This window comes from Molothrus ater, chromosome 16 (assembly GCF_012460135.2).
Source record: "Molothrus ater isolate BHLD 08-10-18 breed brown headed cowbird chromosome 16, BPBGC_Mater_1.1, whole genome shotgun sequence".
NCBI lineage: Eukaryota > Metazoa > Chordata > Aves > Passeriformes > Icteridae > Molothrus > Molothrus ater.
This window is the reverse complement of record NC_050493.2, coordinates 4,605,291-4,632,953: the sequence shown is the minus strand read 5'-3', so window position 1 is coordinate 4,632,953 and position 27,663 is coordinate 4,605,291. Positions and strand designations below refer to the sequence as shown.

The 27,663-nt window shown below is 39.7% G+C and overlaps 1 protein-coding gene across 4 annotated transcripts in view; it reads right to left on the bottom strand.

Moving 5' to 3' along the window:
* Positions 1 to 27,663, bottom strand: part of MAD1L1 (mitotic arrest deficient 1 like 1) — a 352,399-nt gene that overhangs the window by 318,297 nt on the left and 6,439 nt on the right. For all 4 annotated transcript variants that reach the window (XM_036392627.1, XM_036392628.1, XM_036392626.1 and 1 more), the window contains exons 4-9: positions 27,383 to 27,562; positions 26,065 to 26,189; positions 25,289 to 25,370; positions 24,039 to 24,169; positions 22,826 to 22,940; positions 22,213 to 22,274 (exon numbers count right to left, since the gene is read on the bottom strand). In XM_036392627.1, coding sequence (XP_036248520.1) covers positions 22,213 to 22,274; positions 22,826 to 22,940; positions 24,039 to 24,169; positions 25,289 to 25,370; positions 26,065 to 26,189; positions 27,383 to 27,562 — 695 coding nt within the window. The remainder of the gene's footprint in view (positions 1 to 22,212; positions 22,275 to 22,825; positions 22,941 to 24,038; positions 24,170 to 25,288; positions 25,371 to 26,064; positions 26,190 to 27,382; positions 27,563 to 27,663) is intronic.

Sequence of the window (27,663 nt, the reverse complement as noted above, 5' to 3'; positions counted from 1 at the left end):
TCACACTTTTTAAACTTTTGAGGAAAACAGCTTATGCTATTTTGTATTATCTTTTTTTTGATGCACACAACTGACATTTGCCAGGATTTGGAGGAACACTCTGTTCTTAGTTAAGGATCTATCACCATTTCAGTATAAACTGTGACAGTTACACACTGAGAATCAGCTGTCGAAGTAACATTAAACCAAGACTCTCTAAGTAGGTGAAAATGTTAAAGAAAAAGATTTTTAATTTATAATTTATCAGAATGTCAACTTCTTATTGCTTCTATAAAATGTTTCAAAATGCACAGCAAAGGAAGAGTTTTGATCATAGCTAGAGATCAGACATGAAATTTTAAGTATGGAAGTGCAAGACAAAAGTAAAACTAAAGAGAAAAACAGGCACTTCATCAACTATGTTTGGAGGACTGAGCTCTTCACTGCTTTTTGTTTAATTAAATTTGATTCAAACAATCAAACTAATAGTACATTTATAACACTAAATTACACAGAATTACTTATTTTTGAAATGAATTAACATTTCTCTCCACAGATTTAGCTCAGTATGAATACACAATGACAGGTTTGGTTGTCTCAACTAAGTCATATTAAATTGAAATGGAACATTACCAGATTTTTGGCACAGTATTTTTAGTTTTACACTTAAACATAATTAACTGACAAAGACCAGAGACCAACATTCTTATTAAAGTGTTTGTCAAAAAAATAAGGCACAGAAAGGGAGTCCACATCTGTTTAATTCTCTTCTTTGAAAAACAACTTCCAGGTGTTTTTTTGGGCTTTGGTTTGTGGTTTGGGTTTTTTTTAAGGTAATCTCCCAGAAGTATAACATATTTATTTTGTCCCTTTTTTTTTTTGTATTATGAACATGGAAATGTTATAAGATTCTGAAATTCTGCTCTCCACAAGAAGAGCCTTTTCTACTTCTACAAAAATAATTTAATCTTCTTTCTAGGCAGGAAAACAACAGCATCTGAAGAACAAACAGAACAATAACATGACAACAAGAGAAGATCTCTGGAAAGGCAGTTTAGTTGTTTTAAATATTTCTGTATGATTAGAAAGGCCATGGAATGCCTGTAACAGTCTTTTCCTCTATGTTTGAAGTGAGTCTCAAACATCCTCTCTGTATATTTGATCTCCTCAACTGCTTTAACTCCTCTAGCTCTGGTTTACAGGACTCCTGTCTATCTCTGAAGCTTCACCAAGTCCAAAAGCAGCTCAGTTCCTGGAAGGACTTGCCCTGCAAGAAAGTTCAGCAAATATCAATAACCACAAGAGCTCATACAGAATTCTGGGATACAGCACAGAGTCCTCATGCTTCATTTGGTCATAATAACTCCATGTTTGTTACGAGAAAGGGAAATGAAGCAATTTGCAGCTTTCTCCTCAAAATATGCATTGCCTCCTTGGGAGGACTCCTTAGCTCACCTTCACCAGACTAGAAGAAAATATTACCACTAAAATCTGGTGTCCAGACCTGGAAGTTCTGAGAGTTAACTTTCACAACAGCACTTCTCCTGCAGAAAAGCCCCTCCAAGCTCCAGTCGAGGCAGTTACCCCTGTCTGTTCATATCTCCATGCCTAAATCCTCCCCTCCTATTCCTGACTACATTAACTAAGGCACATGGTCTGGAATCTCCTACACACATTAGTCACAAAAAAAAAAATACTCAATGTTTCCAGGCAATTAGGACACATTTAGTGCTTTGTAGCACTTTGATTAAATGTTTTGAATAGCAGTCACAAACCTTTACTCATTCAAATGAGCTGTCAAACCCACAAAACTAAGGTATACCTAAGACTGTTTCTCCAACAAAGTGGCTGCTTAATATTTTATGTACAAAGTAAATGGAGGAAATCTGAAGTGCAAGTGAAAGCAATAAGCAATCTCAGCCTCAGAGGTTCTCCTCATTTAGAGAACTCTTATTTGTGTACAGATAGAATCAAAAAATCCAATTGCTCTTTACCAAAGCAAATGTCCCCATTAACCACTTGAAGCAGAAGAACAACTTATTTGTAAGAAAACATTTGAAGTGTTTATAACGGTCTTGACAATTCTAAAGACAATTGATATGTCTCTTTTGAAGCAATTGCAAAATTAGCAAATTAATCCAATCAAGCTATAATTTGAAGAGAGGAGGGGAAAAAAAGGAAGAAAACTATCTTAGATTCCAGTTACTAACTTCTTCAGATTTTAATGAAGAAAGCTTTTTTCCTCCCAAAGTTATGGCATGATAACAACACATTGTTCAAGTCTCATTTCTACTTTAAAGATAAAGGTAAGGGCTCAAAAAGATAAAATTAATCTTACTTTGGAAAAAAAAAATTAACCGTTGGGCAAACATTTCAACAGTCCAAACTTCTTTCTCATCCCTACCACTGCTCTAAGAACAATCCACAGAAAGGTGGTAACACACATTGCAGTGCAATGGAACCTCAGCAGTGAAAAGCTTTCAGAGACCTCAGAAGAGGGAATGTACACAGCAGCACCAAGACTGCTGAGCTGGAAGATAAAAACACTCACCCTTGGGGTTTGCCACTGCATGCTCAATCACATGGCATAATCACATTTAGAGGTCATGGTGAAACAAAAATTTCACAGTCATCAAGAGACCTTCATAAAATAAGACCATTTATAAGGCAGCAATTTAACATACATCTCGAGACACAGGCAGGGCATGTACAAAGCTGTGAAATATTCCTTGTCCTATGTTTTTCCTATACAAGAAAATAAAGAGTTCTTAAGGTCTTAAATCCAATAAATTAGACACTGAAAAGAAAAAAAAAAGCCACAAAATTCTAAAGCACCTTTCAGCATTCCCCAGCCATAGCAGAGAGGTATTGAAGTTGGAAATGATCAAAAGGGATTTTAAAAATGGCTGTTACTGCTCTCATGCTAACAGAGATATCAGCACAATCTTCACAATTAGAGAAGCAAATGTACTTTCTCAATTCACAATTAAGTGAATGTAATTATATATTAATGATGATGTTGAAAGGAAATTATTGTGGTACACAATTTTGTACCTATTGCCCTTAAGACTTCAAGCACAAATTGTAAACACACTTAATAATGTAATGTTTCATTTTACTACAGCAGCAGCAAAACACATTTTAAGTGTTTTTCCTAATCACAAACCTTATCTGAGAAAAAAGCAACAGCTGAAGGGAAAAATAATGCCATAAAATGAATAAAAACCCCTTTTAGGGAGTCATAAGTAGGGTTGTTTTTCCTATAGTTTCTATTTGTCACTGAATTTGGAACAATCATTTTGGCAACCTGAGGTTGGGCTGAGAGGACAGTGTCAAGGGAGCCAAGAGACTTCATGAGGAAGGTGAGGACAAATCAAACTAATCTAAAGAACAGAATGTCAGCAGAACACCAATTATGTATTAGATTTTCAATGCATTTGGATAGTTGTAAAGAGCAATAAACAAAAAATTAATATCTGAAAACCAGACTGAAATACAAAGACATGCTCCTTGGAAACAAACTCCAAACAGACAGATGTTGTTTCTTTCAACAGTAGGTCATTAGAAACCTTGAAAACCATTACAGGCCAATTATCAGGATTATACAAAACTGGGAAAGAACCCTGACAGCTAAAAAATCAATTTTATCAAACCTCTGCTGGTTGCATTCTGCAAAGTTACTCTCAAGACATTTGAAGAGAGATTTGGACCAAGCCTAGAAAATTACATCAGCTTCTTCTCAAGGAAGTAGGAGTCGGACATAGGGACAAGATACAAAATCTTCCAAAACCTAAAAGCAAATATAATTTGCATGTATCCAACATGCCCTTCTGGCATACCTTCTATCCCCATGGAAATTACCACCAGAGACATCATTTTTGCAGATAGCCAGGGCTCCTGTCTGACAGGAGAGCTCCTACAGCAGCCAAGGCTGGCTACTGACAATTTATGTACATTTGACTATTTTACAGATTGCACTGAATTGATGGTCTTGTTCTTTTGACACCTGTCTGAGATAATCCTTGCAGAATATTAATTTACCTAAGTCCTTGTATTGTTTTCAACATCTTTATTGATCCTGTTGTTTACCCAGACTCTTATCAGCTGAAAATATTAGCCAGCAGTAACACAAAGCCCCTAACCTTGAGCAAGAGGAAATAATAATAATGGCTGAAGACAAGTCCTTGGGAGAGTCTAGACCATATTTTCAACTGCTTTTATATAAAGTGATTTGACATCCCATATATTATTTACTTCTGATTACAATCACATATTTAATCTCATGCCAGGAATGGCCACTTTAAACTACAACTTTAAGCTACAGTAGAAGTTATTTTAAATGGGGTTTTTTTTTAAATATCAATACAATAACCAGTCACAGGTAAATTTATGGCAACAATTTTAGAAAAAATGAAACGCATACTGCTTGTATGTTCAGCTGGAATTCTAAGTTATTCTTTCAGCTAGAAAATTGAGGTTAAGCCTGTTGCTTTGATTAATTAAAAACTACCCAAATTCAGTAAAAGATTATGTCTCACCTCTGCCAGAAGCAGAACATAAAACATCCAAGCTCCAGCAAATGTGAGAGGTTAAAAGCCTTGCCGAAGTACAGAAAACACTGCTGAAAAATTCTTATATTTATCATGAAAATCAATAGCAGAACAACAGAATTAGGAAATGCCTGAGGAAAATGCTTGTGCTGTTAGCAGCCACAGGGTATTTGTATTAAGATGGCAAAAAGGCATCAGCTGCCACTGAAGCTCTGTTTGTGGTAGTTACATCAAGTGCACGAAACATCTGATGCAGCTCTAGATATCCCTCAAAACCAGACCAAAGCAAGGCTTGAATTTTAGAAACTGAGGCACAAAGACTAAGCAACATCAGTAGAGACACCCAAAAATCTCTAGTTCAATGTAGAAAAGTGAAACCTTACACTGATTTAATAGATGATTATAGCTATCAATCATAAGCACTGTCTCCTAAATATTTTGTTTCCTAACTGGTAAAAGCCAAATATCAGTATGCAACACCATTTTTGTGAGCCATGCTAATCAGTTAATCCTAAAACACGAGTTTAAATCCCAGCTTTTTGCCTCCTGTTTAGCTGCCACATCGTTTCCCACCGAGTTCATTTCCCATTCAGAGCCTGTTGCTGAATTCCTGGTTTGAACAAATGCAGGAGCACGTGAGCTCACTGTGCAGAACCCCCATCTTTGGCTCAGGCCTCCCCACTTAAGGAAGCACATTTCCCACTCAGCTGGCCACGGGCTTCATCCAGGAAAACAAATTACACACATCCCCAGACACATGTAAATAAACCAAGGAAATTTCAGATTTACAGCTCTGTCTTCAAACCCTCTCCCCCAGCTCAGGGAGGATTAAAAAGGACTTCAAAGAAGCCTGAGTTCCAATTAAAACACTGTGACCACCCCAGGGACGCAAAAATATTCCTCTGATTAGTGAGATGCGCTCTTTGAACTGTTTGGCTAAAAAAAGCTTTCAGAACTTTAAACAAATGCAGTAATTCTCTCACATACTTCTTTTTTTTTTTTTTTTTTCTGGAAAGTTTCTAAAAATTTAATATTCAAAGTGAAGGACAAATAACATTTAAAATGGAAAGTTTAATGGAAGCCCATTAGCACATCAGCTCTAGGCATCACTAACATGAGACACAGCAAGACCTGAGTGCTGCAGTCCCAGTACAAAGCAGAGAACTCAAGTTGGCAGAAGAGAAGAGCCCAGAGTGTCACTGTTGCTGCAGAGGTGATGGCACCCCTGTGTAATGATATCCCAATCCCAGCAGCCCTCAGAACCACTCTCCCTGAAAGGCAGAGCACATCAATCCCACCTCGTTTTGAAATTCTGCTTTATTTCCTTAACATCCAAAGCTCCCAAGCCACACATACAAAGTGTCTCACATCCAAGTTCTTTGACACGTGGTGATAATACAACAGTTACCCTCAGACTTAGCAATTAGCACAGACTTAAATAAAAAGCTCTTTCTATGCTTGCTGCAAAAAAAATCAAAAGAAAGAAACCAACACTCTCCATCCCCTCAGACTCTCACTCCCAAAACCAGAGCTGAATTACATAGTCCAAAAGTTTTAACATCAAGAACAATGAATGCTAAGAACAAATGCTGGGAAAATAACTGAGGCTTGGAGCATGCCAAAGGAGTTGGAGCTAAAGTGGGTATAATAAACCTGTCTGTGAAAGCCAAGCCCCAATCACCCTCATCCACAAGGAATGAATAATTCATTGCAGAAGGAGATAGAAGCAGACTTCAAGACTTGTTCACAGAAAGTGGAACTGCTCAAGTATAATTGCATTACAGATGTAAACAGTGCATTTCAACAATTTCTGTTCTCCTTTTGCCAGCTTGCTCTCACAATCCTCACTCGGCTCAGGTACCTGCATCCAGCACAGGGGTCAGAGCAGCCAAAAGCAATTGTGGCTTCCCTGTGTCTGCCAGGGCTCCTGGGACTGGCATTCAGGTAAGGACTGCACTGGTGTCCCAAGCACTTGGACATCATCTTGGCTTGCTGCTATCATCCAGCTTTGAGCACTTCAATGCCTGAAGCTGCTAGGGGAGGCACTAATAAGATCAGATGATAAACACTGGCAAAGTTTGAAATGTATCCACAGAAAAGAAAGCTCCTATTCTCTCTATTAAAAGAAACAAACACCCTTTTTTCACTCCACTTTCACATCCTTCCTTTCATTCACATTCACCTTGAAGACCTTGATCATCATTCTGTCTGATACAGGACTACCCACAAACCAGTTACTTTTCCTTTTTCAGCAAATGGATGCTACAGAACCAACCAGGCAAGAGTACAAGAATGAAAGAGCTTTCCTAAAGTCTTCAAAAAATCCACCCTCCTGGAGATCTCCTCCTGGCTTCTCTGGGATCTTCAGCTTCCAGATTCTGCTCACTGCTGGTGTGACTGCAGCTTTGTAAAACAGCTAGGCCGTTGAGGAGAAGGTGCATCAGATATTCCCAGCTCCTTGGATTTCACTGGAATTTGATTGGGAAGATACTGCAAGGGAGTCCCATTTATACAGCAAGTATTATGCACCTGAGATGCTAAACCTGCCTTTGGACAACAGTTTCAGAAAGTACAAATTAAAGCTGCAGCCATTAAACCACAAAATAATTTTAAGTTGCTGGTGCAGAGCTCCCTGAGTCAGCTGCTTTCCTCCAAAGCTTGTCTGAATTATCAGGTTTTCCTGATACATCACCAAGAAAATTTTTAGTTTACTTCAACCATTCTGGTTTATAACCTGAGACATGCCAGCTAAAAATATTTTCAAATCTTAGCTCAACTCTCCTTCCTCTGCTGAGCCACAGCTCCTCTCATAGAACTCCCCACTTCAGAAGCACCCCAAAGAAATAATGCCAAAAATGCACATTTTTTGTAGAACTTGATACCACCACTGTGTTTAGTACTAAACCTGTGCAAAGACAGGATTAAAATGAAAGCACAAAGGCATATGGAAAACAAGTCCCTCTGTACCTGAAAGCAACTTTGTAAATGCAAATGCTTACACAACACTTGGCCACATGCTGAGCATTTACTCTTTGCAGAGTCATGTATCAAGACCAGGATTTCTTCTCTCTCCTTCTGCCAAAACCTTTCTTCTACCACATTTACTATATTTTTATAACAAGAAGAAAAAATTGTGCACACAGCACATGACAGAGAGAAAAAAAAATTTGGAACAAATGCTTAAACAGGCAAAGAGCTTTTTGTAAGTCTGGGTAAGAGGATGACTGGCTGAAAAATAAAAAAGTCACACCTTCAAGCTGTACCTTTCATGTAAGGAGAACTCTTCAATCAATGCAAGAACACACAGAAAGGTTCAACAAGTAGGAGCCTCCACATGAAACCACCTCCCTGCAGAGGATCCTGCTGCCCTCTGCACCAAGCCAGACAAACAGACACATCCTGCACTGGCACACCTCTTCCCAGAGAGGACTGGCAAAACCCTGAAGTGATGGGCACAATTACTGTACTGAGAGATTCAAATATATCCTACCAAAAAAATCTTTGTTACAAACTCAGGGAACTACATAAATAACCCCAATTTTCACATGCACATTCACCAGAGTCTGTCAAACTATCCATTTTTTAGCAGGTTTAAAAGAAACACTCCAATATACAGTTCCTCAGAAAGGAGAAACCAGAGCTGCCTATTGATTAGGTGTCAGGGCTACCTCAGGAAAGAGGGAAAAAAACATAATAGTGGAAACAAAAGTTGCCCATTACATCCTCCCTTCAGAAAGCACAAAGGCTTTAAATACATGAAACCAGCTCGACTGTGTAGTTACCCTCTGAAAGGCTGTCAATTACCTAAATTGGGCTGTGTGGCAGGGAAGGAATAAAAATGAGACAGGGTCAAAACAGCTCTGGAATTAATTGGGAGGGGAGAGGGTATATTTCAAAAGAAGGGGAGTTTTCATTCTCACCCACCTTCCTTCTCCCTCACTCTCCAGCAATCATCATGGCCCAAAGAGACAGCAGAGGAAGATTTCATTAATAAATTTATTTCAACTTTCTTTTCAATGGTGCTAAGAATGTATGCAAATCCATTCATAATTAGGTTTAAAAATTCCATTTCATGGGATAATCAGACTTCAAAAAACTCAATTTTAGTTTTAATCAGATTTTAACAAGGATATTAAGTCCATTTCGTTCAGAAGAGGGAGAAACGGTGAATTTAACACAAAATGTATTCAAGCTTAGCCCTGGGAGATAATTAAATAAAATTAATTTGGCAAGGGTTGTCTGTAAATGGAAACGCTCCAGACAGCAGAGCAGGTTCCTGAAGGAAACAAAAGCAGTTCATTACTGTACAAACAGATACAAAGCTTATTGTTCAGACAGAAGAGAACTGCAGCTCCTCCACAACAGCAGGACAACCTGAGCCCTTGAGCTGCCTCTGACAAATGCAGCAGTGTGTGGAGGAGGAGAAGGTGGTTATTTCCTTCTTGTTTCAGCTAAGTCCCCACTCCCCTGGCACAGCAAGGAGGGAAAATGCAGGGGACAGCATATACAAACCTAACAATTCCAAATTACTAAGCACAGAAAATTATAAGAAACAATCTAGTGAGAGACAGCTCCTTTAAACTCTAAAAACCCACGTACAAACTTGAGGCTGTCAGCGAGATTTTTGCCAGATATGGTTCCATCAAATTCCATGTAATGATTTAGTCACACCATAGAACTGAATCCCAACTTTATACCAAAAGTATCCCATTCTCCCTGACAAAAACCACAGACTGATACAGATGCTAAAACTTTGGTAATTGTCCTTCTCATGCTGAAATTCTGAAGGGCCAAGTATTTATTTTGTAGCCCTTACAACCTTAGATACAAAAATGCAGTTCTTTTAACATTGTATACCAGATGTCTCTGACAATTATTAACATCAGATGGGTACCAGAGTATGAAAGTAATTTCTGGAAAACACTCAACTGTGCTGTAGATTCAGACATTCTGGTTTAGGTTTTCATTATATATATATTGGTTAAGGGTTTAGCTAAACTTTCCTCCAACACTGGGCACTTTTAAGGTTCAGCTGGACCCAGTGCTGGGCCATCTTGTCCAGACCAGGCTTTTGCCAGGAAAGGCTGAACCTTGAGGTCCCTTCCAACCTGGTATTCTACAAACCTGAAAATCTGGTGACCTGGACACACCACCACTGAAAAGAACAGACAACAAAAACCAGACAGATATTTCTGGAACAGAAAAAACTATTTTAACTATCTAACTACAGTCAAATGACATTGAGAAAGAGCATGTTTATCTTTAGCAGCTGTCACAAGCCATCCAGGGAGGAGCATGTGCATTTCCAAGACCTATGTCTATGCAATTAGGAAAAAAAATATAATTCGGAGCATTTTTTCACTCTTCCTCTCTACCAGACTTGCAAATATATCACTTATTACAAAGTGCCAATTGCATTTTCCCTTGCCAGGTACTTGCAGACAGGTGAGCCAAAAGGTGTTGTGTGACCTTGACAAGTAGGCCAGCTCTCCAGAAGGCAGGTGATGCCTTTGCCAAAGTCACACTGGAAACCATCAAACCTAAATGAAAGGCTTGTCACAAAATAGGCTTGATGCCATCAACCTTGGCTGCTGCATTTGCAGAAAACCACCTGAAGCCACAGAGCTTTATCTCGGGGACTACAAAGAGCACCGAGTCAAATGTCATTTGCAAACACAGTAGCAAAACTGAGTATAAAAAACTCCTAACTAGGTTAAAGCATCACCTTCTAATGGAGCCAAGAGCAGAGCTGTGAAGTATTCCCAAAAGCTGTCCCAGTTAAAGCTGACTTCTCTAACTGAGGATGCAGACACTGATATACTAGATATTCTCAGTCAAAGCCAGACACCCATTTCTGCCCTCCTTAGAAAAGTTAGCAGGATTTCCAGCCATCACTGAAGAGCTTGATGTGTATCACAGCAAGAGGATGGCTGTTTCATTAAAAGAGAAAATAAATCAACTTGGTCAGCAGGGAATAACTCAAGTAAATCCAGAATTTCATATTTCTTCCCACCCAAAAGATTTATCTTCCCTTTTACTACACTGCTCATATTAGAGTGTCTCTGGAAGACAGTTTAAACAAGTAATAAGAATTCAAAAGCAATTACAACAAGAACAACTTGTGCCAGAAAATGGTTCTTGCAATAGCTGCCCATTACTCCCTGCAGAGACACAGAAATTGTTAACTCTGCTGACAAGGGAGTTGAGAATAATGCAGAGAAAGGGAGTGAGTAAGGATTGAGTCCAAGAGGCACTAAAAAAGCAGAGAAGAGATGCTCAAAATGTGAATCAATACATTTCTAGAAAAGACAAAACCCTGCCTTTTGTTTGGGCTCTGTGACAGATCTGCTCTGCTTATATAGCAAGAGGCAGCAAAAGTTGAGAGCAGCTTCACTGCTGCAGAGCTTTCTACCACTCTGTTCAAAATGGATCATGCTCTTACAAAAACACCATTCTGCAGGACATGACTTCATTAGAAAAAAAACATTTTGCTGCAAGGGGATGACCAAAATACATGCAGAACATCTACTTGAAAAAAATAAGCTTTGCCAATGCACTCCTAGAATTTTACATCAGTGGAAGGGAGGGAGAGAAGGTCCTATTTACCTCCAGCTCTTACCTGCCCTGGCTAAGTGGGAGAGCTGGCATGTTTGATCTCCTTTGTGCTGAGCAGGGCTGGCTCCATTTCCTACAAGCTGCTCTAACCCCACTGAGAGATGCATTTGAAAGCAGGAGCCCTGAGCTCTTATTCCAGGTATGCAGGTCAGCACTTTGAAAACAACCCCCAAGCACTGATTCTGGTGTTCACTACACACAGGGACCCACTCAGCCCCCAACAGCTCCCATCTTTGCTTCCAGAATGGGAATCTTTCCAATTATCCCAGCCCCAGTGCTCTTGCCAGCCCAATGCAGTGTTTGCTCTCATTCAGGCTGCTCACTTCAGGCTGTGGGTTTTGTAGGTTAAGACAAAAAACACTTTTCATTTTGTCTCAAACACAAAAAGGCATCATTTATAGAAACAGCAGCAATTTAGGAAGCTCATTTCTAATACCTTACAACTTTGTTGAATATTGTTTCAAATAAGAAAGATTATAGCTGAAAGCAATACACTTTTCTATTTACTCTATGCACACATTAGAGGTCCAAACTGCAAGAGTCTTTACTTTTTAAAAGGGATGGAGGGCACCAACTGAAAATCTTTATACTTATTTAAAATTCATACTGATGAGAACAAACCTTCTAAAACAAAAAATCTGCTTCAGGTCCTGCTCTGGATTTTTCTATCTAGCCCAAGATAGCACTGACACTGAACAGAAATGAGTGAGTAAATAATCCAATCCACCATGCTAATTTCCATGCTATGAGTTATTTTAAAATAACAAACAACACTTACATAATCACAGCTAGTTCAAGAGAACCTTGAGGCACTTATCACATTAATCTTTTAACTCACTAACATTTCAAGTTCACTGTGCCCTTTAAGAAATATTTGAAAATATTGTTCTGTGCTTTTGCTACTCCAAGCCACATGAATTTTTCTCTATCCAAGCAATGCATGGACAAAGGTATATTTGCAAGAATATTCCCTTTAATAAAGCAGCTTGTGAGGAAAGAGAATATAACTCAGGTAAAGATAAGCTTTCATCAAAAATATTCAGTGGGAAAGCAGTCCCAAGGGAGGACAGATTGGGGCTTCAGGACAAAGCTTACATAATATCTTCACAGGGCACATAAGCAAGCTTGTCAGAGCAGGAGCACTTTAACAATGCTAAAAAACTGAAGTACTGTAATGTTCATACATTTCCAAATTCCTCCTGCCCAAGTTGATGCTGCAATGCTGGCTGTGAGGTACAATTAAAACTGAAAATTTGACCTTTCCTGGCCAATCCAGTGCAGAGCTCCTCACTGCACTGATGACAAAGCAAAGCCAGATGATTAAAGCAGCCCCTTCCCAGCTCCCTCAGAAGCAGCAATCTGTGCTCTAGGCACTGATGAGGTTAAGCACTAACCAGGAGTGAGTCATTCTCAAAACACCATCAAGATAACCTGCACCAAAAACACTCAGAGAAGCTTCTCCAACGATACAAATCATATTTTAGTCTTATCAGCACTGACAGATAAGCTCTTCTTAATAGTTCAGTGCATTTTTCAGCAAACTGTTTATTTCTCAACATGAACAAGGGTCAGCTGCTTTCACACTTCGTGTCCCTGTCTACAGTTTTGTTCTGCATGGGCAGAAAGATGGACATCATCTGCTTTTACTCATTAAACTCCACTCCCCCTTCTCCATCTCCAGTTTTCAGAAACAAAGCCTGCAATTCCAAACTAAAATGTACTGCCCCTCTTCCTATTCTTGAATACATCCTCTTGTTTACACATTGGCACATCCACATTCAAATGAAAGTGGGATTGAAAAGATCCTTCTAGTTTAGGTCCTGTCCAGTCCATTGCTATAATGAACTCATCTCTTCCATAACCCTGTGGAGCAGAAGAAATTTGGATACCTTTGACTCCAGTGGAAGCTGGATTCAGAACTTTAGTCTTTCTAAAATTAACAACCTCCTTGTAACTGCATTCATGGCAGGGTTACAGCAATTTGATTTAAATGCCAGTGTAAGTCCTAAGGATAGCTGGTTCCTTTTCTCACCAGTATGGATCCCCCCTCCTTCTCCTCCCTTCTATCCATCAACTTCCTGGCAGCAATTACATCTCCCACCAGACTCTGCCAGAGGCTGCTCCATTCCACACTCAGGAATGGCCCCCAGGCTCCTGCTCCTTCCAGGAGCCACTTTCTGCATCCCCCACCATCTTCCTCCACACTGGGTGACCACAACTCTGAGCAGCATCTCCCAAGCCCCTTGAACACTTTCACCTCCATGGCAATTTTTCTCCTGGTGACTCCCCTGTGTGAGAATGAACAGTGATTTTAACAAACACACAGCCCTTCTGGTCCTTTCTACTGCATGTGCTACGTTTTCCAAAAGAAGTTTGCATTCAGCTCCCAATTCCATGGAGCATTGTGCTTTGTTTCATTGAATTTTGTCCCATTTCTGCACTCTAATCCTCAGGGTCATTCAGTTCTGCATATCCAGCTTTTGTGTATTTATGAATCCTCTGAACTTGGCATCATTAGCCAAGTTTTATCAGCACACACCAAATTTTTGCACCAAAACCATTAATAGAAATACTAAATAAAGCAGATCCTAAGGCTAATCTTTGAGGAATTCTACTTATCCTTGCATTTTCCTTTCAACAATACTGAATCTATCCCTGCTTAAACAATTCTTATACATCCTACAATTCTTCTAATAATTTCCATCTTCTCCTCCATGGTTTATACTTTCCCAAGTGGTTCCTGTTTCAGTGAAGTTCAAAGAAATAAGATTTATTGTGATTTATTTGATAATATAATCAATTCTCTAGACAAAGAAAGCTGTTACATCAGTCTGGAAGAATCCATCTTGGTACTCCTTGATCCAATGAAGAGGGAGATTCCTTGCCCTGCAGCTAAAGGCCATGCCCAGGAGTACAGGGGAGCAGCACACAAGAGTTTGATTCCTTACTGAAACATTTGGTTTTGCTTCTGTTCAAAAAAGGCCTCTGCATTAGGGAAGAGCTTTGAAAAAGACATTGCTATGCTAAAACAAAATCATCCCCAATATGCATGTATGGGATGTGCATTTTTGTTTAAAAGTTTCCCTGCAAAAGCAAAACTTTGGGGGTAAGTGAGGGATAATGTACTGCACATCTAAGGGCACATCAACAGCCCCAGCTTAAAATTTAGAGCTGAAATACTGAAAGATGCTAAAATGGAAATGGAACGGTAAAATTAAAACTGAGCTGGAGATTACAGTGGTTATTGGGTTTTTGGAAACGATCAAATGATAGGCTGAATAAAAATCAAGCACAAGCATTTGAGCTGTCTGACAGGAGCAAACCATCCCCTTGCTGATTAGTCTCTGCTATTTAAATGATAATTTCACTTAAAGGCAAACAGGGCTGCCTAATGCAATGAAAGTGGCTCTTTAGAAGTGTCTGTATTTTTGAAAGCTTCTCCTTCACAGCAGAGTGAACAGCAAAGTTGGAGCCATTTACACATAACATGGGTCACTACACGCTGCAGGGAGCCAAAGCAACTTTTACCAACTGTTTGCCAACAGTGTCAAACAATACTGTGTAAGAAGTCAAGGCAAGAAATCCAGCAGTAGCTCAAAATGGAGTGTCTGGCTGGTGAGCCCCCCATGGCAAATGAAACACCTGCTATGGAGCAGACAACACCAGCACACGTTGCTAAATTACTCTCCACACAGTTCTTGGACTCAAACTACTGAAGTTCCTCAAATCACCTTTCAGCACAGATGGACAGTGTGCTAAGCTATTGCTTAACAGCTTTTTCTGTCTCCAGAATGGCAGATCTGTGATCCTGGGAAGACAATCTCTTGAACTGCTCCCAGAGCTTTGAAATGCAAAGCAAGGACAGATATATTTTTGATCTGAGCTTGCTTACTTCTCACTCTGATTATCTGATTATACATTACAGCCTTGCTCTGCTTCAATGTCAGGTGCTCATCTGTTTTATTTTATACTCTTCCTATCTCTCCTTTAGCCTCCAGAGTTATTACTCTGATATATTCAAATGGAAATAAAAGCATTAATGGCAAAGGAGAAAGAACACTAATATTTTTGAACATCAGAGATAAGTACAGCATTCTTTGGAGAAAATTAGTATCAGATAGGAAAGTCTGGCAGGAAGTTTTGTCCAGCCTTTCAGTGAAGAACTGTAAAACACAGAACTAACAACACTTAAAGATACCTATGAAAAGTGGTTGCTTTATTAAACTAAGTGGAAAAACCCCAAGGCAATGGGAGAACACTAAACTCTGGTTAAAGCACAGATTTGACATCCACTTCCAAGCATCACATTGAAATGCATTCCTCCCAACACCCAAACATGAACTGAAGCCTCCCAAAACTGCATCTGACTGCTCTGAAGCCTGGAGCTTCAGAATTGAGATGACAAAGGAGCATTTTCCCCCCGTGAGGCACAGTAAGAGTTCTGTCATGGAAAGCTAAAACCTAAGGCAGCATGGAAAGTGAAGAATAATGTACATTTTAAAACAAGAGAACAGAATAATGAAGAACAAAAGAGCTTAGAGCAATACTCCAGCATATGCTGCATGTCACATTCAACAGGTGACAGCTTCCTCCACGACTTCTCTATGCAAAAATTGGTGGCTTCAGCACATGCACAATTAGTGTAAGAAAACCACAAGGAGTTTTTTCTTTACACTTGTAACTCACTCTAAAGCCAAAGATGCCCTTTGGAACTGTTCAGGCACTTCCCCCTCAAGAAGCTGCTGAGGCAGTGCTTTCATCTTTCACACATGCCAAGCCCTACAAATACTGAGCACGTAGCCTTTATTTCTATATTTCTATATAAACACAATGATTACCCTCATCATCCCTTCCACATCCCCTGCCCTGCTTTGGAACAGCACAACTATTTATGCACCAACACAGGAGACCTGATGAGGGAACAGATCAGGAATGGGATTGCTGTTTCCCTTCCAGACTGCTTTTTTGCTCTGCAAGGACAACTCTTTCAGCTGCAGAGTTCACAGAACCTGAAGGTATCAAGTAGGAATAGAATATTTTAAGACAGACACTGGAGTCAGAAGCCCCAGATGAGACAGCAATGGCAGAGCTGCTCTAAACTGGGACTAACTCATTCTGGTAGAACAATGCAAGGGAAATTCAGTCAGTATTAATTCCTGTGCAGAAGCCAAGAGAAAGCCCTATTCTGAGGGATTTGGGGGAATATTAGCAACCTGCATACCCTGGCCCTCTTCAGAGAGTAAATTCTTTAGCATTTCCCAAATCTTCACCTTCAGTAGAAGGCAAAAGAGTAACAGTAAAATGCAGTACTGTGCATGTACAGGACAACAGCAGATAACCCATCCATGAGGTAAGCTGAGACCTCATAACTATAAAAGTTTCTCTAGCAAGCACAGTGCTTTTTGGTTGTTTGGGTTTTTGGTGCCTGTTTGTGGTGGTTTTTAATTACTTGTTCCCCCTACACAGCATTTATCTCCCTACTGGGTACCCTGGGAATTCCCACTGTGAGGAGACAGTTTGTTTTACACTGGGAATCTTGTAAACAGCAGTCATGCAAATTTCAGTCTGTTCACAGATCATAAATTACAACTATTTATGAAAAACTAAGACACAGAACATGAAGCTTCAATATCCTCATACTATGCTAATCCTAATTTTCTCTTCCAATTAAGGACACAGCTATAAAGCTGGGGGCCACCAGTGGCCAACCCAGACAAACCAAACTCCTCACCCTCCCTAACAGAGAAATTAGCACTGTAGTTCAGGGCAGTCGTACAGTTACAGGGGGCAGCCAGCACCAAATGCTTTTAATTACACTGATTTCTTGCTTGGTGACAAAAGACCACAGGGCTACAATAGGCTATCCCATAAAAATATTTGCTCCACTATGGAATGATCATGCCAGAATTATGGCATTACTGGAACCAGCAACAATAACCCTCAGTCTTGTCTTGATTGGCTGCAGTTAATTAAGTATCCAGAGTAACATGAGTAATTCAAATTATTTCAACATGCACTACTTTGTATATCTGTCAACAGATTTTTTTTTAACCAGTAACTACTTACTCATAATGGACATTCAGAGAAAGACAAATTACTACCTTGTGAGAAAGGAAAAGATTATGAGCCTCATTCACTACTGCAAAGATATTCAATGCCTTGGATGGAAGAGAGTGCACAGTAGCTAAGCATAGTTAATCAAGATTCAAAAAGGAAAGTAGAGAACTCAAATATTCTCCTTTTTCTTCTATTCACTGAAAAAAAAGAGCACTAATCCACCACTAAATGCAGAATCAAGAAATCCGATTCCCTTTCCCTCTCTCCCTCCCTTCCCCCAGCTCCCAAAGCAGAATGTGCATAGAAGGACTTCCCGTACTGAGTGTAGCACCTGGGTAATTACGAACTACAACTGTGCAAACCACTGTACTAAATAGAGATGCTTGCCACTTAATTAAACCCTTTCTTAGAGAGGAAATGCATACACATTCACACTATCTCCTCTCTTAATTGGTCTCAGACACTGCAGGAAGTTAGTCCCCAAGATTTGTCAGGCAGCCAGCTCACAGATGTTTCAGAAAGAAAACCAGGTCAGCATTCCCAGGTTCACTTCTTTGGCTCGAGGCGACAGGTCAGCAGATCAGTGTCTGCTGTCTGCAGCTGGCAGCTCCACCACTGGCCCAAATTCCTGCCAAACTGCATTTCCCTTGGCAGGCCTGGCCTGGCCAGTGAGCTCCCCAGACAGCCCCAGGAGATGGCACTGCTGCAGCCACCTGCACTCACCCCAGAGGGCTCTGTGGGCACTCCCCAAACCCAGGGAACCCCAAGTGTCTCTGGGTCAGCCTCACCCCACCAGCACAGGGGGCCAGGACCTGCCTGACACAAGAACTGCAGTGGGATGTGACTCAGAACACCCAAGCCCATGACCAGAGTGTCTGAGCTCCACACAAGAGTCCAAGCACACTTCTCTTTCTGATACATCAGCTCCACCTCTAATTTCCACACTGTATTCCATGGCCCATCAGAAAAGGACAACTGAGATCCTTACTGTGGAAAAAGCCAAAATTATTCTGAAGAGTTGTATGAACAAAATCTTTTGTTTTTTCCTACACATGAACACCAAGCCTGAGCTGACAGTACCACTGGAAAAAGAAAACAGTGCTCCAAAAAAGAAACACTGACTTAAATAGGCCATGATCAATATATTTGATCACCAATATAAAGTAACTCTGCTGTGTATACAAAGATCTTTGAACCCAGCAGATGAATCTGTAAAAACTTTATACTCATTACTTCCATTAAAAAAAACATGAAGCAATATAGGAAAAAAAACAAACCCTGTATCACACACTACTTTTTATTACCTCAAAAAAGAAAAAAAGCTTGGACTAAAACTCCTCTGAAGCTGTTGTTTGTGACCCACCTGGCAGCCTTCACCCACTTGTATGACTCCTCAGCCAAACTCCAACCTTTCAAAGCTTGCAATCTTCTACCACTTATGGAATAACACAAAGACAAATTTAAACCTTGTCAGCTGCTATCAGTGGCTATCAGTACCTTCAGTATCTGAGTTACTGCCTCAGCTTTAACAAATACCTGATGCACATCTTTTTCCATCATTCAGTACTCCAGGGTATATCTATTTATGGATAGCAAATCAGTTGCTAAATTCATTAGAGGACAAAAACAGTATCAACCAAACACAGACAAACAGCAGCAAAAGAGGCTTATTTAGATTAATAGCTCACAGAACAAGCACCCTCATTTTTTATTTGGGCATCCTCTACATGCTGCAGAAGGGAAAGGCAGAACAACAATAACACTGCTCTGAAAATGCAATTCTAAGGCTTGGGGTGGGGAGAAAAGAACCAGGCTGTGAAGAACTCCTATTAAACAACACAAAATTAAGAATACATGGTGTAAACATGAAGTTTACAAAGTCTGCTAGAGAAACAGCTTCATATTCCATTAGAGGAACCTGCACAAACCATTTTCATACCAAGGCACAGCCCGGAGTACCGGGCAGGGAGGCGGTGAGTGGATGCAGGCAGCATGAAAGGGAGTTTAAAAGTTCTGCCGGCAGCAGTTAGGAGTTTTCCTGAGCGCAGCTGTCCCTTCCCAAGGCTGATGGATTCACACCGGGCTGAACCCCAGGCTGGAGCGAGCCCGGTCCTTCCCCTGCAGGAGAGCGGGCGCCATCTCGTGGGAGTTCTGAGCTTTGTCACCCAAAACAGGCCCCAAGTATTTTTCTGTTAAAATAGACTAACTGTTAATTGGCAGTAGAGGAACTGCCTGGAAAATATCTCTAAGCTAATAGTTCAATGCCGAAAAAACAAGCGAGTGTGTCACATTAACATGGTTTGTCAGTGAAGATGGTCAACAATGCAATTACTCAAATACTTGATTTTGAAGAAATAGAAACTACATCAGCACATCCTGGAGAGACAGAGTATAAGAAGTTTGTTTTCTCAACACAACCCTTTCCTAATAAAAGTCCTAAAAAAGCTGTGTATAAATATCCTTCTATAGGACAGTGCACTCCAAAATAAATAAGACTTTCTGCTCACAGAGCAAGAATTTAACTTTTGTGGTTTTTATCCCTTTACAGCTGAAACCAATTCTGCAGCAGAAGTATCAAGTCAGAGCAACACATGACAAATGTATGAAAATCCCTGGCAGCATAACAGTAACACACAAAAAAGACCTAGATCCACAATAAAAACCAGAGCCAACTATATTGGCAAGGTAGGCAGAAACAAGCTCAAGAAATCCAAAGGACATATAACTGAACACAAGAAAGAGGACACAGATTTATAATGTGTACACACGAACCATATATAGCACATATGATGAGTCCTATTTTCTTATTTATCTACTGCACAGCACAGGGATATTTTGCTATAGAGCCACAGCTGTCTTGGTTTCCACTGTTTATGAAGAGAGAGAAAGCCCAGGAGCTTACAAGTGGAATCCAGAACGAGCAAACAGAAGATTAGCCAGAGTCAACTGTTAATGAACTTGTTTTCCCCCCACAAGGTGAAGCATTATAAACACTCTTCCATTGTCACCAAAAAGAGACCAGTACTAAAAACAGTTGGATTACCACTACACTCCTGAAAGCTGCACCTCCTTCCCAAGTATTATTACATAAAATTACACTGCAAGAGCTGATCATAAGCCAATCTGACAAAAAGCCTGCTGGGAGCAGGCAATCAGTGAACAGAAACCACTGAGAGCAGACACTGAACAAGCCCTGTGGAAGTGCTGGAGGAAATGAAAAATCATCCTCTGCTAAAACGCCACACACTGCATGCACTTCCCTTATATCCTCTGTACCAATGAAGAACCTGATAAGAAAAGATGAGAAATCCTAATTTATTCCCTCTTCCCCTTTCTTATCTAGTTATTAGCAAACAGAACATTCCTCTGGCTCTTTGGGACAATCAGCCAACTTGTTCCCGTTTCTTTTCTGCTATGAGATGGGCAATTAACTCTTCTCAAACTTTCACCAACAGCATTTTCCAGGATCCAACCAGGACAATGACCTCTCACCATCTTCATCACCTTCACAAAAATTAATGTAATTCATGCTGTAAGAAGTCTGAGCAAGAAAAGAAAAAGAACAATAAGGGAGGGAGGGAGAAATCATCCAGTCCCACTTGCTCCAATTACATGAAAAGATGATCTTTGTCAAGAGCAATTCCCCTTTCTGTAGAAGGTGCCATTAATAGCACTAAACAATATGGCCCAATCACAAAACTAGCACTTCACAGTGAATATTCTGATTTTAAATGAAGGAGTTATTAGACTTCAACAGGCAGAATCACTTGGTTCCATTTCTCTCCCACTGTGAAATTACCTCGTTAAACCTTTAACAGCTTGAGGTAAGTAAAAAGCTTTTACTCCAAAAGGTTTTGTGAAAAGGATCCCTACAATTTCTGTCCATACCTTACCATAGGAGACTTAGCATAATTCCATCTTCATCTAAATGTATGGATCCTCAGCAGATGCAGGAGAGAACCTCAAGCTTGCTACCTACCAGCAGGCCTCAGGAAAAGGTTCGTTATCCTCATTAAACAAAAAACACTGAGGAAATTAAGGGAGCTTTCCCAAGTGGGAACACAAGTATCTTTTACATGAAGCACAGATGTGTAGAAACCATCTGTGCATTTCCAAACAATCCCAGCAGTGTGCAGACACAGCTCTGTGGCTGGGTATGTGGAATGAATGGAATGGAGAAACAACTGGCAAGATGAGGTTCTGCTGCTCATGTTTTCAGCTTTGACCCAATGTGAAAAGTGATCAATCCTCTTATCAATTATTTACAAAGAAGCATCTCCTTTTCTCATGTAATAGCACTGTAAATATTTAGAAAAAATAAAACAGTGTTGAAATATGGCACACAAAAGACTCATATATACACAGAAAATGATCAGAAATTCCACTATTTCCAGCTCCTTTTTATACCACATACACAGGGACCTTAAAAAATCTGGTTCACTGCTCCAGATGTCAGGAGGAGCTGTTGAGTACCAGCACACAGACCAGCTGGTGTTAGAAAACACAACTGGGGAGTGGCTTTGACAAAATAACTAAAATAACAACATTTCTTCAGCTGCTTTAGGGAAAGAAAGTCACAACATGATCTAGCAGCTAATTTTGACATCCAGATTTCATGGGAAATAGGTTTACAATAGTTTGCCACAACTAGCACACATTCTCTTCTCTGGACATCTAAAATTCTTAGAAATTCACTTATTAAGCATGTGGAATCTCTTAACTAAATAAAAATGCAGCTATACACAAAAGGTTTCAAGAATTCAAAATTGATCCCCAGCCTCAAAGACATTACTCAAGGTTACTTGGTGAAACACATTTCTTAGATTTCAAAGTTACTTTAAAAATTGTGTTATCTTATTTTCTTCTCATATATAATGAAATGTACTATATGATGAATGTACATGAAGAAGGGACAGAAAGAAAGCATGGCCAACACACTTAAGAGATCAGTCAGAAGATTAAGAGGAAAGGGCTTAAAAGTCTTACTCCCTCCAGAGCTGTGATCACATACCTGATATTTAAACCAGTGCTCTGATCCAGTTTCTCCCAGCTTTGTAATTTTCCCAGAAGTTTCTAAAGTGGAGATTAAAAGTAGAGTTAGACGTAGACACGTGTTCTAACAGCTCACCAGAGCTGTTAGAAAACTCAAAACCAGAGTTTTCTCATAATCCTCCATGCAAAGTCAGTGTCATTCCTTCTCCGCCTGTGGATTTCCTGATCTTATCCAGCATTTTGGGTTTGTCATTCTGCAGCCCTGGGTACCAAGGTTCTTCACACACATGTTTGACACCACCATGTCTGGATAGAGCTTGATGCCAGAAAAAGCCTTTCCAGCAGAAGGAAGGTAACAGAGACACATCAAGGCTAAAATAGACACTATGATGAGATTATTCTGTACACAAAATCTCCAGCTGAACAGTAAATATCCTTTTTGCCTTTTACCCCTTCCTTACCATGACTCCCCTCATGGTGACTTTCCAGTTTGGGAATGTCTGGTTTGAGTCCATTAACTAAAGGAGATATCATATCTTAAGTAACACAATACAGGAAGAGCCTAAAAGTCAGACCAGGCAATAGAGGAAACTCCTGTCCTGTTCATCCACCAGATGTTCGCAGCTCCTCACCTCATTTTCCAATTCCACAGTCACGAGCTGTGCTTGGACTTTCTCATAGCGTTCCAGCTTTCTTTGGAGACCTTCCACCTCCTCTTTAAGCAAACCATTGTTTTCTTTCATTTCCCTGTGATGAAGAGAGAGTTACTAGAGATTCATGCAAGGCAATTCCCTTTCACAAACTTTCTGATATACAGGAATCCCATGGGAATCATGACATTCAACTGACTCACTTCTATAACCTTCACAGCAAAGCCACTGCTACCAAAAAAATACAGTTTTATTGAAATTAATTTTTTATACTCTAAATACCATCCTAATTATGCCCAAACAAGCTGAAGCTTTGTGTCTGCTTTACTATTTGTCAAAACAAGGGTGACAAAAGACACCAAATTCTGCTTTTCAGTCTGACTGGAACACAGCAAGCTGTACAGACCTGGGCTTGGAGCACTGCTTGGTTTTACTTCAATAGAGGTGTACAAGGGTGAAATATATCTGTACAAAAGCAAATGACCTTTAATCTGTTGGTATGTTCCAGTGTAGAAAAAAAGCATGAGAAAAAATTCCAAGACTACCAATTTAAAATTATAATGAAATAATTACAAGACCAAAACCTAGGAAAACTACTTAATTAAAAAAAAAAAGCTGGCAAGATGACTCGTGTAATTTTTTAAAAAGACAAATAACAATAACAACAAACACCCAAAACTTTAAGGCAATTTATTTCACATTATATTTAATTTAATTTTTCAAACTGATTGCCACTTTGACAATCCAGAATGCCTACCATACCCAATGGCTGTATCAGAGTTTAGAAATTTAAACAAGACACTTTCTAAACATTATGCTGGAACAACAGGCCTTTAAAACAGTGGTAACAATAGCTAAGCAAAACCACTTCTTAAAGGAATGTTCAGCTGCCTCTTTCCCCAGTCTGTATGGAGTTCATCATTCCTTTTAAACATTGAATTTTGTTCTAACAATCCAAAATCACCACCCAGAACAATGAAGTCACATTCTGTGAGGCTCCTGTGTTCAAGATTTCTCAGATCCTCTCATCTAGTAAGCACCATGACACTGCTCAATTCATAGGCAGTATTTATATTAAAGACTTCCTTCTGAGCTTTCCCATGTGGAAACCCTAAAGAGGGATGTAAAGGACACACAGTGCAGCTGTAGCATGTACAGAAGAACACAACCCTCAACACCTGAGCCCTTCCTTCACCTGAAGTAGGCATTTTCCTCCCTGAGCTGGCGCAATTCACGCTCCATTTTTGGGAAACGAGCCAGTTCTGCCTTCATGTTCTTGACAATCACAGCATCATGTTCCTGCTGGGACAGCTTCTGCTCCAGATCCTGGAAAACAAGGGATGAGAACAGGACAGCAATGAGTAAGTTGGAATTTGTAAGAGCCATTTCTGCTTTGTACCTTTTAAGCTCAAATCAAGGACTGGAATGAAGTTGGAAGGGAACTCAGGAGGTCATGTGGTCCAATCCATGCTCAAAGCAGGGATGACTCTTGTTGCACTTTAAACACCTGGGCTGGTCTCTTCTCTCTACACCTGCTCAATCCAAGTTCACAACAAAAAAACCCTCAGTTACTCATTAAAATGATCTTCTATAAACTGAACCAAATCTGTGATTTTCTTGTCCTCTATCCCTCCACCAACAAAGTGGGACCATTGGAATAACCTGCAAGAATTAGGTACAGAAAGAAACACTAATATGCATTTCAATATTATGGTAAATGTTGGGGCATTTTCCATTAAAAACCCAAATTATTTAGGGTTGTGTTGCAGACTTATATCCTGTTTTCCATCTTTTCATTTCCATGGAGAAAGTCTCCCCTTGCTGGCCATCAGGTTGCTTTCACAGCAAGGCAGTGCCACTGTCAGCACTGCTTAAACCAAAGTAACTCCAACATCTGCCTCTGCCAGGAAAACAAGATAAATAAAAAGGATACACTCCCACCAACCTATGTGCTCATTTGGAAGCACAAAAAGCATCTCTACACTGATGTTTAAGATAGTGTAGTTTTGAAAGCTTTACAAGTAATTGCACTTTCTAAACACAACTGCAGAGGAAGGATTTTCTGGGAAGCAGAAAGTAACTGTAGCTCATCACACACCATTTGAAAAAAGATCAATCTAGAAGCAGTCTTTTGCAGAGCAAATTTGTGCTGTGGCACAAGACCAAAAAAAGCATTCCTACAGAGCACTGCTTAAGGATATAAATCACCTTTCTATAGAGAAAGGATGCTTTTTTCAATCAATTGATACAACAAAGTGTCATGTTACAGCTAATTGTGGATAGCCTGGTCCACCCAAGCTCAACTCTTGCTAGCAACCAACTCAGGTACTTACATAACAAATTAACCTTTTACATCTGCAACAGCCAGGTTTTTAAAAAGCAGTGTTCTGCTCTTCCACTGAAGGAATTAAAATCTAAAGCTATATAGGTCACAAAGTTTCTTACCTTAATCTTCTGTTCATATTCTGTCAGTAAGGACTGGCTTGCTTGCAGTGTCTGGATTTGCTGACTTGCCTCCTGCCATTTCCTGTCAGATGAAGACACAAGAGGCACTTGAGCACCCAGAATTCAGGTACCACAAATAACCCACCTTCAGAAGTCTCTGACCAACAGAGTCAAACAGCACTACCAAGGTAAATGCTGCTCTTATATAACATTTGCTCTTTCAATCTCACACTCATATCAGCTCCCTCGTATTTAGAGACAAAAATATCCATTCATTTTAATAAAAAGAAGCATATTGAGAAAAATACAAAAAAATCAAGCCACTTAACTCTAAGAGCAACAAATATATATTCAGAATAAACAAAATTTCACAACTTAGAAATTGAAGAGTTGAAGTTAGCAAGCAAGAAGAAACACTCATAACTTTCAATTACCCCTCCACTATGAATTAAGGTTTCATATTACTGCTCTGTTTAGTCCATAAAGTTCAGATCAGCCTTTCCCACCCATGTGCCTTCTGGTAACTCTCCACTGAAAACACGAAACATCACTGAGATTTAAAGCTCAAGTTTGTGGGGTTTTTTCCTTAAGGTACAATTAAAATTGCACCTCAGAGTTGGTTTCAAACAATAGCTATAACCTGCACACCCAGATCAAAGAGCCCCTTTGAAGAGCAGAAATCAAACACAGTTGAAAGTTTTCTGAGTGATGACAGCTGCACAAGACTGAAGTTCTGTTTGCCTTTTTCTCCCTACAGTCATTCATCCCTTGCTTACTTTTTTTCAACATCCAGCTGCTCCATCAGTTCCTGCTTCTGAGAGTCTTGGCTTGTCATCTGCATCTCTTGGTTCATTATATTCCATTGCAGCTCTGATATTTTTCCTTTTAATACAGTGATTGTCTGAATTAATGGGAAAAAAAAAGCATAAACAGACAAGGCTGTGACTTTCCAAGCCAGATATTATGAATGATGACAGAAATAATATCCAACTAAAAAGTACTAACACAATCTTAGAAACAAACCCACACTCCTGCAAACCTTCAGACCTGCAAACCTACCTCAAACAAATAAAAGAGAAAATAATTTTGAACTTTGCCATCCAAATTGTCATTTGCATTATCCTTTAAATGGGTGACCTCAAACTGGCATGAAAAAATATCAAACTTTAAAGTTAGGTGATGTTTTTTTCTAAATATATTAACTCTAAATAAAAGCTCACAGGTTTGTTTCCAATAGCCATTACTCAGCTCCCTGTAACAGAGAAAAAGAGAAATATCTCAAAACATCACATATGCATTGTGTCTTCTAAACAGACAGACAGGTAGAGTTCTCATCTTGATACTGATAGGAAGAAAACACAGACAGAACTGCAGCACACATCTTTTAGGTGGGTTTAGTTTCTCTAATGTACCATCACTGATAACTGGAACATTAAATCTGTTTACCTGCTTTATCACATTGCTACATTTCCAGTGACACCAAGGCAGGAGCAGGGCTTAAGGACTTAGTGATTGCTGATCAACAGCTGGTATGGGAAAGTTACAAATTAAACAACTGAACTCAACTATAATGATATTTGAGGAGGCTGAGGGTTGAGAAGATGGTCTGGGCATCCAAATATACCAAAACTGTTACCCAAGTATTCATTCTGCAGTAGAATGCACAGGTATTTAAGACACTTCAAGAAGACACACTTAGTACATAATGTTGCTCTCATCCATTCTACTGTTCTCCTGACTTCCCTGAATTTTCCCATATTATCTCCTCTATTACTGTTCCTTTCTATCTCCTCCATTACTGTTCCTTTCTTCACACTTCTGAACCCAGATGCTGGATGTTCCATCACACTTTTTTTCCTCCTTCTCCATATCACCTTCTCTAAGAAATCTCTTTCCCTTCTGACCTGCTCTCATATCTGGGCTTGGTTTGTTTCTAAACTTTCACAGAAAAGACACACACCACCAGGGTTTATTCATTTCCAGGTGATGAACACAATGTTCCAGTTATTTTAAATCAAAAAGGGCATTATCAAGTCACAAGAACTGTAAAGTCACCTGAAGCTACAAATGAATTAAAAATTACTCTGTTCTTACTTCATTAGCTTCAGCTAATTTGCTCTCCTTCTCTTGCAGCTTCTTACTCATTGTCTCCATGCTCTTCTTGTAAGATTTGTTCATCTCCATTTGCTCTTTCAGTTTATTTTCAGCCTCTGTTTCCCTTTCCTGGTACTGCTTGATACGTGTGAGCAGCTCCTGGTTACGGTCAGCCTCTCGCTGGCCAAGGGAAAAAACACAGAGAGATTTCAGAAGAAAGCAGCAGAAAGGTGAAGCCATTTTTCCTTCTTTTGTCCTCATTCCTCATTACTGTGATCACC